Genomic DNA, 12,780 nt, shown 5'->3' on the forward strand with positions numbered 1-12,780 from the left:
ACTCAGGTTCTTAACCACTGAGCCACAAAGGGAAATCCAGTTTTCCGTTTCTTGTGAAGCCTTCCAGGAATATTATATACATCACAAACAAGCATAGGGCTTTTTTTTTTTTTTTTAACACAAATGCCATACACATTCATTTACACATTTTTTTTACTTAACAGTATAAAACTGATTTGAATATCAAGTGCATTCTGCATTGCTGTAGTCAAGGTTGCAGTGCGTTCATAATCACCTGAGACGATTTGTTGACTATGGGGCAGAGTTCCTAGACCAACAGTGAAAAATCGTGTGTGGCTACACTGAATTTAACATGCTTGGATCTCACTGCCTGAGTCCTAATCTTTTCCCAGAGTAATGGACTCAGAAAAAAAAAAAAAAGTTTTTTAAAATTTGTTTTATTAAAGTATAGTTGATTTACAGTGTTCTATCAATTTCTACTGTATGGCAAAGTAACCCGGTCATACCAAAAAAATTTTAATATAGAAGAATTACTATATCAGCTACCCACACCATAAAATACATCCCTCGTGTTCTTGCTCTTCCTTCTGACCAAGCACAGCCCGCCTGTGCTCTTCTAGCTTTGTGCCACAGCAGAAGCAGCTCAGCCCAGCAGGGTGGAGCCTGCAGCTCAGGGAGAGTAAGCCCCAGGGTTTGCTGAGCCACATGGACCTGGATCTGGCTCCCAGGTGAGTGTCCCTCATGTCCAGCAGGGTCTGTTGCTCTTTTCAAGGTCCCAGGAGCTTTCTACTCCCACGTCCAGCCTCTTCCCCTGGGAGCTGGATTCCCCCTTCTTTAAAGAAGAGCCAGTCCAGGCCCAGAATGGACCCATCTCTGACTCTCATCACTAACTCCTCCTGGTCTTGGCCTTGGAATAGTACCTCAGTAACATAACTGGTCCAGACTGGAATCACCAGGGCTTGTTATTACTGGGAACCCTGAGGCCTGTTAATTTAGGCATGCTTTAAACTTACCCTTGGCATCCAGCTCTGCATGCACAGGATGGGCCCTCTGCCCTCTTCTCTTTGTCCCACAATGTTACCTACCCAGTCCCAGCCTCTTCTCGTCTCTGGGAATTTCCTACTGTCCCACTCATGGTTCATGGAGATTAATTCTAAAACAATAAGACTCTGCATTAATGACTCTCACACCTTCGGGACACGAAAATCAGCTGGAGTGCTTGTTGAAACACAGATAGGTCCCCGTGCTCCCACACTTCCATAACGAGTCCCCAAATGCTGCTAATGCTGCAGGTCTGGGGACCACACCTGGAGAACCACTGCAGTGTGTCTTCACCCTCTTCCTGGACATCCTCCACGTCCTGCTTTCACTGGAATCTGGCCATGCCCTGCAGCTCTTGCAAGTTAACTACCGTCACTGCTCCCTCACTATGCTTTTCTCTGTCTTCTCTTTCTGGTCTAGATTCCCGAGGCCCTCACTCAAGCCTGTCATCTCCCTTGACCTGTGGTCCTTTTGGCCAAGCTTTCTCAGAAGCACCGCAGACCTCTGCACCTCTATCCAGATTGCTAGAGGAAAATCATCCAGCCACATAGATTGTACCCCCACAAATTCATCTCCAAACTCATCCTGTAAGCCTGAGTAGCAGACTTGGTTTGCCAGTCAGCTATTCAGACCTTCACCCTGGAACATCTCCCTTCAAGCTGAGCATTTTCAAGTCCTATCCAGGAAGGCATTACAAACCCTCAGAACTTCTTTCACCAAGACCTCCCCCCACCCATCATCACAGCTGTGGTAGACAGAATTCTAAAATGGCCCCAGGATTTTCTCCCTATTCTCCAGCACTTAAATGTGATGACTTCTACTCCGATGATTATTGCATAACCACAAGGAAAGGGAAATTATGTGGATGCTCCTGACCAAATCATAAGAGCCCTTTAAAATTCCAGAGTTTTCGCCAACTGGTCACAAGATAGGAAGTCAGATTTCAAGCCTAGAAGATTCCATGTGCCATGTGTTCTATATCTGACTTTATAGATATAGACGAGGTCAAGGCTACAAGGTAGGGAATGCAGTAGACCCTAATTCCTCACTGCAGCAAACTAATCAAAAGCCCCTGCCTAAGAGCACAGAAATGAGAAACTCAGTCCTAGGGCCAAAAGGAACTCAGCATTGCCAACCTCACTCCAGGTGTGAGCCCAGCCCTGGTGACATCTTGATTTTGGTCTTGTGAGATGCTAAGCTGAGAACCCAGTGGAACCTGCCCAGATTTAAGAACTGTGGAGGTGTGTGATACCGAATGGTGGTTTCAAGCCGTTAAGTTTGTGGTCATTTGTTATCAGCCAGAGAAAATTAATACAGTGGTTCAGTCAGGCTTGTCTCTTCCTGTCAGGCCAGCCCTCCACCTGTGCTGTGGACCCCGACTATCAGCCAGCAGTCGAGGGCAGTGAGTGAGAGCACTGGCTCTGGATCCAGACTACCTGGTTTTGAGTCCCCGCTGCACCATTCACGGGCTCTCGGATTGGGCAAGTTGCGCCTCCATCTCCTTGACTGACACTGTTCACCTCATAGAACCAGCAAGCAACTTGGTCTTGTAAAGCATTTAGGACCCACTTTGGCACATTTCAGTTGCTAAGTGAATGTCAGCTACTCCTGCTACTACTGAGGCTGTCCTCATCTCCTCCTGTTCCTTTGGGGACTCTTCCTCCTTTCATTATCCCATCTCATTAAACTCCTTTTTCCTCTTGACTGCTATATTGCCACCAGCATTTAAAAATTATTTTAAGGAGCTCCCATTGTGACTCAGCATAAAGGAATCTGACCAGCATCCATGATGACTCGGGTTCAATCCCCAGCCTCGCTCCAGTGGGTTAAGGATCTGGCATTGCCCTGAGCTGTGGTGTGGATCGCAGAGGCAGCTCAGATCCTGCATTGCTGTGGCTGTGGCATAGGCTGGCAGCTGTAGCTGTGATTGGACCTCTAGCCTGGGAACCTCCATATGCCGTGGGTGTGGACCTAAAAAGACAAAGAAAAAGAGTCTACTTCTAATGGTTTGATAAAGCCTTCCATATCTCTTAAAAAAATGCATTACCAAACACATAGGCACAGTTTTGAATTAGTTGCAATAATTGTTCTATGACTTTGCTTCACTTACTGTAACTTAGCAGTCTTACTGCTTACAGCAAGCCTTAAATGGCCACAAAATTCCTTGGTTTAAGGAACCTATGATTCATTTAACCATGGCTCTATCACTTCAGTTGTTTCCTACTTGTCATTCTTCGATTTTCTGGCCCTCAGCTCTCAAAACCCTTGGAATCTCATACGAGGTAAGAGCAATAGGAGCATTTTTTGTTATATTTGGTCTCTTGCCCTCAGTTCGTGACAGAGGTTCATAAAGGTGAAATAGGCGTCTTCTTATTCATAACAAACTCCTTTCCACCACAACTGGGTTTATGTTCACAGGGTGACTTCTTGAAAGCACTAAAGATGTGGGGGGAGTGCCTGATTGCCCGGAAAGCCAAACTGAACAGAGCCGGAACTTTTAGTCCCACCCCCTGATCTGGGGGAAGAGGAGAGGCACTGGGGCTTGAACCAGTTCCCAATGGCCAGCGAGTTCATCAAGCATGCCCAGGTGATGGAGCCACCATCACAACCCAAGAGCGGGTCAGAGAGCTTCCGAGTTGCTCTGTGCCTCTTACCCTCTGCATCTCTTCCATCGGGCTGTCTCTGAGTTAGCCTTTTATAACAAACCAGTAACATGGCACATTAGTCGAACCCAAGGTTAGGGGGAGCTGAGACCTCCAATCTGTAGCCAGTCTATCAGAAGCACAGGTGAAAACCTGGTTTCTGCATGGAATCTGAGGGGAGGAGGCACATGGCACCGTCCTGAACCAGGTCCTTAACACGTGGAACCTGAGGCTATTTCCAGGTAGATAGTGCCAGCATTGAGTTAAATTGTAGGACACACACCTGATATTAAGATCTGCAAAGGAAGCTTGGAACCCTTCCTACCCAATCCTTTGTTACTCCAACCAATGCATCCTACCTCCAGGATTCCTACCTTCAACTACCTACCTCTGAAGTTCAGTTGTGCTATGATGGGCTTGTCATGCTAGGGAGACAGTGACCACAGGGCAAAAATGGGTTCATCTTAAGTTAAAACTAAGCTATCCTTTATGATGCTGTACCCCAAATGCAGGTCTTCATACAACTACTTGAGGATACTACTGAGTATACAGCAATCAGTATCATCCAAAAATGTACTGTATGCAAGAGAGCAACAACTGCTAGTAAAGTGCCAACAGTGCATTGATAACGCATGAGGATCACCTTATCCAGCCAGCCATGGGTAGGGATACAGGCCAGAACCATTTTCTTAGAGTTACTTAAAGCAGGTCTGAAGTAGGAGTAAGCTAGGCAAAATCACAAACCTTCTACTAAGCCCAGCTTTGGAAACCCCATCTTTTGCTTGTCTCTGCCCACACTGCTATCACGCTTTACAATCCTGTCATACCGTCCAGAAGCACCAGGTGAGTTATAGGGAGTTACAAGCACAGCAAAGGATATGCTCACACAGCTTACTTGAGAGGGAACACTGGCCAGTCCCATCCATGGGTCCCCATAATGAGGACAGACATTCCTGGTGGCACTTCTATTGCCTCCCATACCTGGAACACCCCGACTTCTGCCACGCCACCTTCTTTCAAATAACCTAGGAGTCTTCAAGCACGCATAAACCTTTCGAGTCCCTATTCAGACAACATGCACCATTTATTGGCAGAAAACTGTTTCCACACATTGACCATCCAGATTCTAGGATTTGGGTACAAACAAGTTTTGCTTGCCTAAAACTTCCTTTGTTTCTAGGAGCAGACACTAGATGCAAGAGCATGTGACAACCCGCCCTTCCACACACCTGTCAGTGTTCCTGTCAGGGGTCTGCTGTGTGCCTGGCCTCCATTAATAAACAGTGAGTAGGCGTCCTCTCTATCCCCAGGATAGTTTCTATAAAGAGGGACTGCTTAATCTTATTCTGTCGTTAACCCCTCCATCCTTCTCCTTATCTGAAAGTCCCCGGAGATGACAAGATAGAGCTATTCATGAATGATCCAATTCTACTGGTGTCACAAGTGAGGTAGCCCTTTTGAGAGAGGAGGAAAATGCTCAAGAATCACACTTTTGCAATCCAACGTATTTGCTGATTACCACTTTTAATTCCAAAGGTTTTACATTTTCTTTTTGTCAGTGTAGCTTTAATAGTTTGAATCAAGAAAGAAGACACATGTTATAATCCATCATGGTGATGCAATATTTAGCTCTTTCTTGTAGCTGGAACTTAGCAATTTGTTTCCTATGAAAAAACAATAGGATACAGTTCCTTAATTCCGTTGCGTAATGATGTTATATGGAGAATCATTACCATTATCTTTAGTTTCCATTTTTAGGATAAAGCCAAAGGCCTTAACATTTTGCCTGAGCTTAGTAGTCATTCTTCTTTTTATGACCACTGCAAGGCCAGATGGACCTTTAAAAGGCTGTCAAGCCACTGCTCTAGGGCTAGGAGTTGAGGTGAGGCAGAGATATCTTAAGAGTGAAGGGAAGCCTGTTAAGCCACTGGCCTTAAGGCTTAAGGGTCCTACCAAGCTTCTAGTACCCAGCTCTAAACTAGTACATGAAGGGTGAAGCCACCAGGATAATTCACAAAATCCTACATAATCCACAATATACTACCATTAACAGCACTAGGAATTAAATGTGAAAACTAGCATAAAAATACCATTCCACAGGGCTCAGGGATATATTGTACAACACAGGGAATACAGCCAATATTTTGTAATATCTATATTGGGAAACAACCTCTAAAATTGTATACAGGAGTTCCCGTTGTGGTGCAGCAGAAATGAATCCAACTAGTAACCATGAAATTGCAGGTTCAATCCCTGGCCTTACTCAGTGGGTTAAGGATCTGGTGCTGCCATGAGCTGTGGCATAGGTCGCAGACATGGCTCAGATCTGGCATTGCTGTGGCTGTGGCGCAGGCCTGCAATGTAGCTGATTAGACCCCTAGCCTGGGAACCTCCTTATGCTGTGGGTGTGGCCCTAAAAAGCAATCAATCAATAAAATAAAATTGTGTACAAATAAATTATAAAATATTTGTAAAATAACAGGAGTTCCCACTGTGGTGCAGTGGATTATGAATCTGACTACAGTGCCTCGGATTACTGTGGAGGTACAGGTTTGACCCCTGGCCTGGAAACTTCCTCATGATGCAAGCATGGCCAAAAAAAAGAAAAAATAATCATACTCAAGATAAAAAATAAAGTGTCTAAAAAAAAATCAATGTTAAAAAAAAAAGCAATTCAAAAACACATCGTTCCAGAAAACCAACTCACTTTTTATGATACTACTCTATACTATTCTATTGTTCCTGGCAGTAAAATGTATCATCTGGCAAAAATAAAAGACACAATCTAAAGAAAAGAGCCTTCAACCTGGAGATTAAAATCTTGACTCTAACCTGGAATCAACTGAAGTTCCCAGTATCTGCTTCACAGGAAGACTCGGGGAGACTTACTTTCAGACATGGCCAAAAGAAAAAGCGCTGAAAACTGCTCAACTACAGTATTAGGGGCTTGCTGGAGAGTAAGTTTACAACCAATGCTACTTCCCAAGATAGAAAAATAGTCACACATGTACTGATGGGCAGTGACGTGGGAAGGCAGAGGCAAGTAAGACTGAGAAGACTAATGGTATTGTGGCCAGTGTTTTAGTCTAACTATCAATTTTATAATGTTAGACATCATGGCAAAGGGCTCACATATGAAATGCTCCAAACATGGTGGTGTTTACAAAAATGCTGCCATTTATCTTTTCTATTTACGGCCACACCTCCAGCATGTGGAAGTGCCCAGGGCAGGGGTCGGATGAGAGCTGCAGCTGAGGCCTACACCACAGCCATGCCAACACCGGATCCTTAACCCAATGAGTGAGACCAGGGATAGAACCAGCATCATTTGGAAGCAATGTCGGGTCCTTAACCTGCTGAACCACAATGAGAACACCTCCAACCCTTTTTTGAAGATTCAATTGTCCTAGTCTTCTCCATGTCTCTATTTTCCTTTGTGAGTTAGGACCCTCGCCACTTTGTTGTGTTGAATTACAATACTTTTAATTGAATAAAACTGACTTTATACAAGGCTTTCAGCCACACAGGCACTCTGCACTCTAATTCCTCCTATAAAATACTCTCTATAGCACATATCTATCTCACTTCTCTACTCAATCTGGATTAGCCCCTTATTGCCTACAGGATACAAATCTGCAAGTGAAGAGAAAAACTACCACTTTAACCCATTCTTAGCCATTTTCCCAGTTCCTCACAGGTCTCCCCTCTGGTAAGACGTTCTCAAACAAAATCCTGCCCTGGCTGCCCTCTTGAGCTCATGCTACTGTCTCCACTCCCACAGCAAACCTCCTCCTGTTTCTATCCAACCACGGATTGTAAATCTATGTTAAAATTCTCTGCCTTCACATGGACCGTCCATTCCTCGCAATCCAGCTAGATCTATGTCCTCCTGTCCCAGCCCAACTCTCCTTAGCGCCACCACCCAGCTCATCTTCTGCTAGAGCACTCTTTCAAATTACACTGCAATTTCCTAGAATGCAGGAGCTCTTAGAATTCTTTGCAAATCCCATGAATGTGCACACCTACAACTTAAGTGACAACATAACTTTCAAAATGGAGAAATACTGTGGACCCATGGCTGCCTTTGCATCCAGGACCTGGTATGAAGCTGGCACAACAACCAAATAGAATATGAGCCCACTAGTCACTTACATTCCAGTCATTTGTGGGAGGCTCTCCTGGGTGCCACTCCTTCCAGTCTGGCCATGGTGTGTTTGCTTCGGAGCCTGTCACCACTGCTTTCACTGCCATCCTGTCGTTTCAACTGGTAAAACACAGGGACACATTCACATTCACCATGCTTTAACTTGTACTTATTTCTGGTGGGCCATACAATAAGTTGGGTAGGGACAGCGCTCTCAGGTGGCACCCTGAGCATCCTTCCAGCCTCCTGGTAAGACCTTCCTTTAGAAGCCTTCAGAGGGCTTTGTAGACTCACTTCTTCAAGGAGGCATTCGACCTCATCCATTTCATCTTCTTCCTCTTCCAACTCAGAGTCTCCTGAATCCTCAGGAATCACAATGTTCAAGGCAGCACTTTTCTTCAACAGACAGACTGTCTTAACATTTGAGAAGGTGCTCAGATCTTTCAGCTTCCTGCCTCTCACAGTCTTAATTGTTGCACATGTTTTGAAGTTCTCATTATACACCTCCCCAATCTCATCATTCATAAGCACTTCTTTATCTGCACTTAATTTCCTGTTTGTGACTAGTTTTTCCCATGATGCCTTGGCTCTGCAATCTGGTGATGCCTCTTCACCTCTGGAGAGCATCTGCTGGGGGGACTTCCGTACCTGTGACTCAAACCAGCTCATATCACACTGGTTGCTCTCATCTACCTTGTTGAACTGGGCCAACCAGGTTGGGGGGTAAGTGTGCCCCTCCGGGCTATTGGTCTCCACCTCATCCCTACACCCCATCTGCTCTGCTCCCTCTCTTGCGCTTTCTGGTGAAAGTTCATGGGAATTCTCAGACTGCACCTCACACCACCAACTCATATCACACTGGATGGCCTCATCTACTTTGTTGACCTGGGCCAACAAGTTTGGGGAAGAAGCACCTCTCTCAGGGTAGCTATTGCTCTCTACCTCTTCACCCACATTCTCAGGGGAGCCATGGCTCCCACTACTGTTCTCTGGCATACTTTTCCCTACAGTAAGGGGTTTCTGAGATTCTGAATGTAGGTTCAGGTGCTTAACAGCTTCCATGCTGGCACAAGGTGGCTTTTCCTGCTGGAGCTTGTTGATATTCCCAACGGATTGGTACAATTTTGAATTCAGGGTATTCTGGCTCACATCTCTGTCTTTCACTACATTTGGAAGTGGTGGGATTTGGGAATCAACTGCATATCCCTTTCTTTCTTCACTCAAGGTCATGAGGTCTTTCCCCTCATGAGGATCATAGAGCACACCTCTACTTTCACAGGAACTATATGAAATCCCATTGTACTGCACCTCATTCCCTGGCATGGCTTTACCATATGCCACATCATACGATGGCATAGTTTCTTTCAAGGTATCTGTAGGGACACTGGTCGCCCTTCCTACATCACAGCTGTCACCTTCTGAGTACGTGTCCTGCTTCTCATTCAAGTTCTCAGCCTGTTGAGGTTCAGTTTCTGTTTGTGTGTCTTTAGTTTTCATTTTTTCCCAATAGCCACCACACTGTCGAAATGGTGCTGTGTTATAATACAGAGGGACTATGGGTCTTCGATTAAGAGCAGTGGGCAATGGGGACAGAGGGACAAGGAAGCCAGGATACTCATTGAACACCACAGCATATGGAAAATACAGACTTCCGTTTGTGAAACCTAGAAAGAGAAAGCATTAGTTAGCCATTTTGTCTCCTGCAGCCAGTCACAACATTCAGCCAGTGTACACCTGCAGAGACACGACTGTTCCAATCCACCACAGGACTACCGCCTAGTCTTCTGTTACCTCCTCAGTTACCAATGCAAAGGACTTAAGCTGCAGCTGTGGCAATGCCAGGTCCCTAACCCATTGTGCTGGGCTGGGGATTGAACCCAAGTCCCAGCAGCTCCTAACACACCTTTGTAATGTTTTCTGGCTGCAGCTATGCTTTGACCCATAGCTTGGGAACTTCCATAGGCCAAAGGTGTGGCCTTAAGAAGCAAAAAACAAAAACAAACAAAAATGACCAAAAACAAATAAAAACAATTTATTTATTTTTTTCTTTTTTTTTTTTCTTGGTATTTCTTTGGGCCGCTCCAGCGGCATATGGAGGTTCCCAGGCTAGGGGTCGAATCGGAGCTGTAGCCACTGGCCTACGCCAGAGCCACAGCAACGCGAGATCCGAGCCGCGTCTGCAACCTACACCACAGCTCACAGCAACGCCGGATCGTTAACCCACTGAGCAAGGGCAGGGACCGAACCCGCAACCTCATGGTTCCTAGTCGGATTCGTTAACTACTGCGCCACGACGGGAACTCCAAATAAAAACAATTTAAAAAGTGGAAGTATTTCAGAGAAACTGAGAAGAAAAGGTCATTTTTTTCACTGACACATAACAATCCCTAGTGTGTATGCACTTAACAGAAAGCGAGGTCATAGAACTGCAAGGAGACGATGAATCCATTGTTGGAAACTTTAACACATCTATATCAGAAACTGACAGATGCAGCTTGTTTAAAAAAAAAATTCAGTAAGGCTCGCTGAACCCCAAAGCACCATTTGGACATAACTGACCTCTACAGACTAGTTCACCCAACAGAGTACACATTTTTTTCCCACACTCACGTGGGCATTCACCAAAATATTCTGAATAGTGGGCCATAAGACACACTTACAGATTTAAAAGTATACAAATCATGAAATGTCTGCTTAGAGCACATCTGAATGAATGTAAAAAAACAAAAAGACACAAATGACCAAAATCAAACATGAAAGGAGTTCCTGCTGTGGCACAGTGAGTTAATGATCTGGCTTGTCTTTCTGGAGGCACCAGTTCCATCCAGCTGTGGCAGAGGTCACCACTTTGGCTTGGACTTGATCTCTGGCCCAGGAACTTCCATATGCCACAGGTGTGGCTGAAAAAGGGGGAAAAAAATGAAAGAGGATCCATCACTAAAGATCCCATGGACTTTAAAAGAAATGAATACTACTGGAGTTCCTGCTGTGGCTCAGCAGGTTAAGAACATAACATAATGTCCCTGAGGATGTGGGTTCAATCCCTGGCCTCACTCAGAGGGTTAACAATTCAGTGTTGCTGAATCTGTAGGTCACAGATGTGGCTCAGATCCGGCAGGGCTGTGTGGCTGTGGTGTAGGCCTGCAGGTGTAGCTCTGATTCAGCCTCTAGCCTGGGAACTTTCATATGCAGCAGGTGAGGCAAGAAAAGAAAAGGAAAAATAAAGCAAAAAAAGATGAGTATTATGAACCTATTCCCACAAATATAATCATATAGATAAAATAGACGGATTCCTTAAGAGACAATTTGCCAAAACACACAAATAGAGATGGACAATCTGAATAGATCTCTATCTACTAAATCAAGATGACTACCTTCCAAATATTTTCAATTCTTATTTGTCATCTTCCTCCAAGGTGCTTTTCTAACCTCACATTAATAGATTTTAGAATTTTTTTGGCCTTGTTGAATTCCATCCCTGGTCAGCGGTTAATGACCCTGAGGACATGGGTTTGAACCGCGCAAGGATCCGGCATTGCTATGAGCTGTGGGGTAGGTTGCAGGCATGACTTGGATCCCAAATTGCTGTGGCTTTGGTGTAGGCCAGCGGCTGCAGCTCCAATTCAACCCCTACTTTGGGAACTTCCATATGCCACAGGTGTGGCCCTAAAAAAAAAAAAAAAAAAAAAAGCAATTTTTTTGGCCTTGCTGAAAAAATTATAGGGACGAGGAGCTCTAAGGTACCTATGCCAAGCAGCCTGGTCTCAGAGCATAAGGAGACTGGTTGGACTACTGTGTGACCCTGGGCCGGTCACTGACTGGGAGCCTCAGTTCCCTCATGTGGGAAGCAAGGACAGCAATGCTGCCTCGCCCATGGCTTGTTGTGGTCAAATGCGAGAACCCATGTGTAGTATTCAGCAGAGTCACTGGCATGAAGCTAGAATTCAAGTGTTTCCTGCGACCCTGGACTACAAACACTGCCCCACGGTGCTGCCACCATCTCTTTGGTGTCAGCACAGGCCTAGGAAAGGGAGGCATGGAAAAAGGGGTTAGAAAACCTTCAGGCTTTGGTTTACAGGGAGGGTCTCTAATCCCATTGAACCTCTGAGGATTCAGATTCCTTACCTGCCCCAGGAATGGAGAGTGGATTATAGGTGGCATTCTGGTACCAGGGACCCAGGTGAGGCTGCTGGGTCATAGGGGGCACATAAAAGAAAGGTCTGGAGTTACTGCCCTCAAAAGTTTCGTTGTTTCCTGCAAAGTTCATTGTCCAGGCTGAAAAACAGGTAGGTGTCAGTAGTTAGGGAAGGACAGCCGCCCTCTGCCCTGTAAAGTTCTGTGAAGGAAGAAAGTCATGCTCAACCCCCATCAGAACTGTGAGCCTGGGTGGCAGGTCCCTGACTTTCTCTTCCAGATCACTTGGGATGGGGACAGGGGGCGCAGCCCTCTGGGCCCTGCTTGACCAGTGAGGCAGCGCCCAGAGGCTGCAAGTGCTGAACAAATCTAGACTCCCCAGGCGGTAGCACCTTGTAGACATGAGGCCTTGAAGGCAAGGAGGACCCAGTATCAGGCGCCAAACTGGAAGGAGGGGCTGAGACCCAGGCTGCATCCCCCGCCCCTTCTCTGAAGCCTCTCCAGCTTGCCCCTCTGCCCCCACCCTGGGCTCAACCCCTCCTCAGTCCTGGAGTCCAGGGCAGGACTCTGCATCTCCTCACGCTCCCCTCCCTGCAGGCCAATCTGTTCCTGCGACCGCCATCCCTGCGCCCGCCTCCGGCACCCCCGCCGGCCGACTCGCCGCACCTGCCACACCTACCTGCTCTACCTCCAAGTCTGCGACTGCGAGCCTCTGTGGCGCTGCGCACCACCTGCACAGGTCGGACCTCGGAGAGAAAAGAGCCTACGCCGCTGGTAGCGAAGGCTCCGCCTTTATCTGGGCACTAGGACGAGCACCTGCAGCCTCTCTGGCAGGTACCGCCCCCAGCCGTTAGCCAG

At 46.2% G+C, this 12,780-nt stretch overlaps 1 protein-coding gene across 1 annotated transcript; it reads right to left on the reverse strand.

Moving 5' to 3' along the window:
* Positions 1-5,160: 5,160 nt before the first annotated feature.
* On the reverse strand, positions 5,161-12,780 carry LOC125117680 (uncharacterized). The gene is made up of 4 exons (XM_047763717.1): positions 12,602-12,780; positions 11,914-12,063; positions 7,797-9,452; positions 5,161-5,308 (listed from the first exon to the last, which is right to left on the reverse strand). Exons 2-3 carry the CDS (start codon positions 12,053-12,055, stop codon positions 7,804-7,806), a joined length of 1,791 nt encoding a protein of 596 aa, XP_047619673.1. The 5' UTR covers positions 12,056-12,063; positions 12,602-12,780; the 3' UTR covers positions 5,161-5,308; positions 7,797-7,803.

This window comes from Phacochoerus africanus, chromosome 16 (genome assembly GCF_016906955.1).
Source record: "Phacochoerus africanus isolate WHEZ1 chromosome 16, ROS_Pafr_v1, whole genome shotgun sequence".
NCBI classification, from domain to species: Eukaryota; Metazoa; Chordata; class Mammalia; order Artiodactyla; family Suidae; genus Phacochoerus; species Phacochoerus africanus.

What these genes read in the sequence shown, in the direction of transcription:
- LOC125117680 (XM_047763717.1), bottom strand. Translation starts at nt 12,055, where the DNA reads ATGAACTTTGCAGGAAACAACGAAACTTTTGAGGGCAGTAACTCCAGA. An exon ending in ACTCTCCATTCCTGGGGCAG is followed by an intron (nt 9,453 to 11,913) that starts GTAAGGAATCTG and finishes TTCTCTTTCTAG; the next exon opens with GTTTCACAAACGGAAGTCTG.